The 3,523-nt window shown below is 32.3% G+C and overlaps 1 protein-coding gene across 1 annotated transcript; it reads right to left on the minus strand.

Annotated features, from left to right (window-relative positions):
• Positions 1-1,248: 1,248 nt before the first annotated feature.
• Positions 1,249-3,145, minus strand: LOC123565913 (alpha-(1,3)-fucosyltransferase fut-6-like). The gene has a single exon (XM_045359675.2). The coding sequence runs from the start codon at positions 2,981-2,983 to the stop codon at positions 1,691-1,693; it is 1,293 nt and encodes a 430-aa protein (XP_045215610.1). The 5' UTR covers positions 2,984-3,145; the 3' UTR covers positions 1,249-1,690.
• Between the last annotated feature and the right edge of the window lie 378 nt (positions 3,146-3,523).

A 3,523-nucleotide genomic window follows, 5' to 3' on the forward strand; every position in this document is an offset into this window, starting at 1 on the left:
AATCTTCTCAAGTATTCTCAAAATAAGAGTGTCAGACAACTATATGACGATAAACCTAATGTTGCTTACAGAAGGCCTGATAATATTCAGGATGTTTTAATTCATTCTAAGCTTAGCAAGGAAGACAGAAATGGTAATGTAAATAAATGTTATCAACGTCGCTGTACCCACTGTTTTAATATAAATGAAGATAATTCATTTTCTAGTACCACCAATGCATCTAATTATAATGTAAGGCAGTTTAACTGATGTTATTTACTTAATGTAATAAATGTTTCAAAACAGTATTTTGGACAAACGCATCAACAATGACTACAAAGAATGAATAGTCATATATTTGATATAAATCATTATCGAGAAAAAACTACTAATGTTTCTGAACATTTTATTTCTCAATGCCATACTGTCAAGGAGTTCTCTTTTATGCCAATAGATAAAGTAATTGATAATTGGGAAAGACTTTTAAAAGAGACTTCGTGGATGTATCTTTTGGCCACTGTGTCTCCACAAGGAATGAATTAAAGAATTTGGTAGTGATGCCTTTCAAAAATATCTGTCATATACTTATATATCAATGATGTGTTGGTGCCTTACCTAAACCATTGCACTAATACTGTATTGTATTTTCTCCAGTATTTATGTATCATACTAATAATCCTGTTTATGACTTTTCCGCCAAACTATTTGTTATATTTTGACGTTCTCGTCATTGACTTCCTTTGACGTTGACGTCACTTCCTTTGTTATGTTTATTTTGAAGGCTAATGTAGCCGAAACGCTGTTGAAAAATAAAATAAAGTGACTTTTGTTGTTTTGACTACTTTTAATACCGATATATATATATATATATATATATATATATATATATATATATATATATGTGTGTGTGTGTGTGTGTGTATATGTGTGTGTGTGTGTGTGTGTGTGTGTGTGTGCGTGTGAATATGAATGTACACTCTTTATCTGTAGCCATATTGAAATTTTACATCAGAATCCATAATGACAAAGCAACAATCCTTTTTTCTTTAAATAAGTTCTAGTTCATCATCAATTTTAAGAGGAATTGCTATATCAAAACCAATACACGAAAAATAATACATTATGGAACCTTTAAAAATAATTCTAATTTAGCAAAGATATTGTTATGTCAAGTAAATGCAACCGACCTAGCTGTGTGTTTCTTTCAGCGTGAAAGCTAACCAATGTATTTGAGAAGATATTGAAAATGGCTTAGCTGTGTGTATTTTTCTGCGCGAAACAGTTGTAACCGCACTCTTTTTCCCCTCTGTTCAAAGATAATCTGCTCTAACAGAACAAAAAAAAAAAAAAAAAAAAAACAACAACAAAATACAAAAGGAAACTTAGTATTAAGAACGTAATATCAACTGTCCTTTACTAGTGCAAAACTACGTTCGTACGCTTTTTCCTTTTTGTCAATCAAAGAAGCTGCTGTTTCTAAACCAGTTTACTATACAACAACTCTTAGATAAGAATGACAAGGTAACAATAACATTATCTATAATATGGATTCAGTTCCAATAGTTTTGTACCAATGCAAAATTAGACATTTTTGTTCTAAACATCTATAAGAACAATAGTTTCGTACTGAGAATGTCAGTTACAGTGATTTCGCGCTGAGCTTACAAAAAAGTCCGTGAAAACGCGTACTTCTAAAAGTAATGGGGCCGATTCAATGTCTATGTTCCGTGTCCATGTCCGTCTTTGTAATGAACAGTGTTCGATTTTTCATAGACACGGAATCTAGATAATCTGAGAAACAGGCTCCTTTATCTATGAAGTCTTCAAGCCTGTTATACACTTTATGAATTTTTTTCACATTACTAAGTTTTCCACATAATTCACAACTTGACTGAAAAAGGGATTTTTCTAACTTTAGGACAGTTTTATACTTATCTTTATTTCTTAGATATTGGCTATAAAGCTCAATACTGTTATTAACCTTAAGCAAAAAGTCAGCTAACTGTTGAATTGATGCAAATGATGACGTGTCAATAAAAGTTGTTTTGTCTAAATATCTTGAATAGTTTAGCCCGCCTCTGACGATCAGCACAGTATCCATTTCATAATATCGAAAAAACTTTTCTGTAATATAATCTTTGCAAATGTTGTTTTCAAAAGATAAGTAAAATTTATAATGCTTATTTATCACCTCTTGTGTATTACTAGATTCATATCTCTGCTTACTTTTGGAGCACTTCCCATAAATATCGACAGGAACACCTGCACTGATAAGTCTTGTAACAAACTTTTCCCGCCGACTTTTCGTATTGCAGTGGCTAACGACCCAAGCAGCAATTTTTGTCTTTCTTTTGAAAATATCGCCATAGTCTCGTTTTTGTACAGTCTTAAGTTTTGCCAATTTGCCATACGGCAAAAATATGTCAGAATCAACTCTGTAACTCCATGACCAATTCATCGTTTTGTGCCAAATTGTGTCCGTATACCATTTCCTTTTTTCAAAAGGCGGTGCTTCTGTTCGAAAGAAAATCCATACCTGATTAGAATTGCGCCTATTTACCATGGATTTTAAGTTATCCGGAAGTTTTGCATCCGTGCTAAATATTAAAGCATTCATTTTCTCCAAATGTTGATGCGATAAGGTAATCCTGCAATTCGGATATGGACATTTATTGTCCAGGTATTTATTTACATTATCTAAATTAACCCACCTTGGTTTGTTTACCCATGAAATCAGAAACTTCTTATCTGATAATAGCATAGTTGAAACGCTTGATACTCTAGTCTCATACAAAATAAATTTCGAATTAATTTCACCGCTGTCCAAATTACTTTGAACCTCGTATCCTATTTTATATGTGTGACTTTTAAATAACGTTTTTTGTTTATGTACACGGACGTGAAAAGTCCATAACATGATAATAGTAATAAACAAAGAAAGAGTAATAACATTACGTAAACGTATCGGATGCATTATCTTAATAAAAACACGCATGAATACCATTTTCTTGCTAAGTTAATCCAGCGAGTAAAATATCTGTATTTCTCCTTACTACTCGTATCAAATGAATGTTGAGTAAATCTTCTTGTGAAATTAAATATATTTGATGAAATCTAAGAAGTCATAAAAGGTCTCCGATTGTAGAATCAATATGTCTTACGAAGTCCCAGTTCTGAAAGACAAAAGAAGTAAAATCTTACAAAACATTACAAAGTTACCATTACAAGCTATTACTATTCGAAGAATAGTCGAGCTATCCTACTCGCCCAGACGTCGACGTGAGCGTGAGCGTGAGCGTCACACAAATATTAAAGTTTGCGTACCACCCCAAATATTTTCAAAGTCCATTATGATATTGCTTTGATATCTTGCATACTTGTTAAACATCATAACCCCAGTCTGGAAAAAGGAGGAGGCAACTCTATCAAGCATTTTGACTAAATTATGGCCCCTTTTCGACTTAGAATATGCTTATTGTAATGTTAAAGTTTGCGTGCCACTACAAATATTTTCAAAGTCCATTGAGATATTGCTATGATATTT

This window comes from Mercenaria mercenaria, unplaced genomic scaffold (assembly GCF_021730395.1).
Source record: "Mercenaria mercenaria strain notata unplaced genomic scaffold, MADL_Memer_1 contig_4781, whole genome shotgun sequence".
Taxonomy (NCBI): domain Eukaryota; kingdom Metazoa; phylum Mollusca; class Bivalvia; order Venerida; family Veneridae; genus Mercenaria; species Mercenaria mercenaria.

Bases quoted from the DNA above. Each gene is read 5' to 3' on its own strand.
- LOC123565913 (XM_045359675.2), bottom strand. From the start codon at position 2,983: ATGGTATTCATGCGTGTTTTTATTAAGATAATGCATCCGATACGTTTA.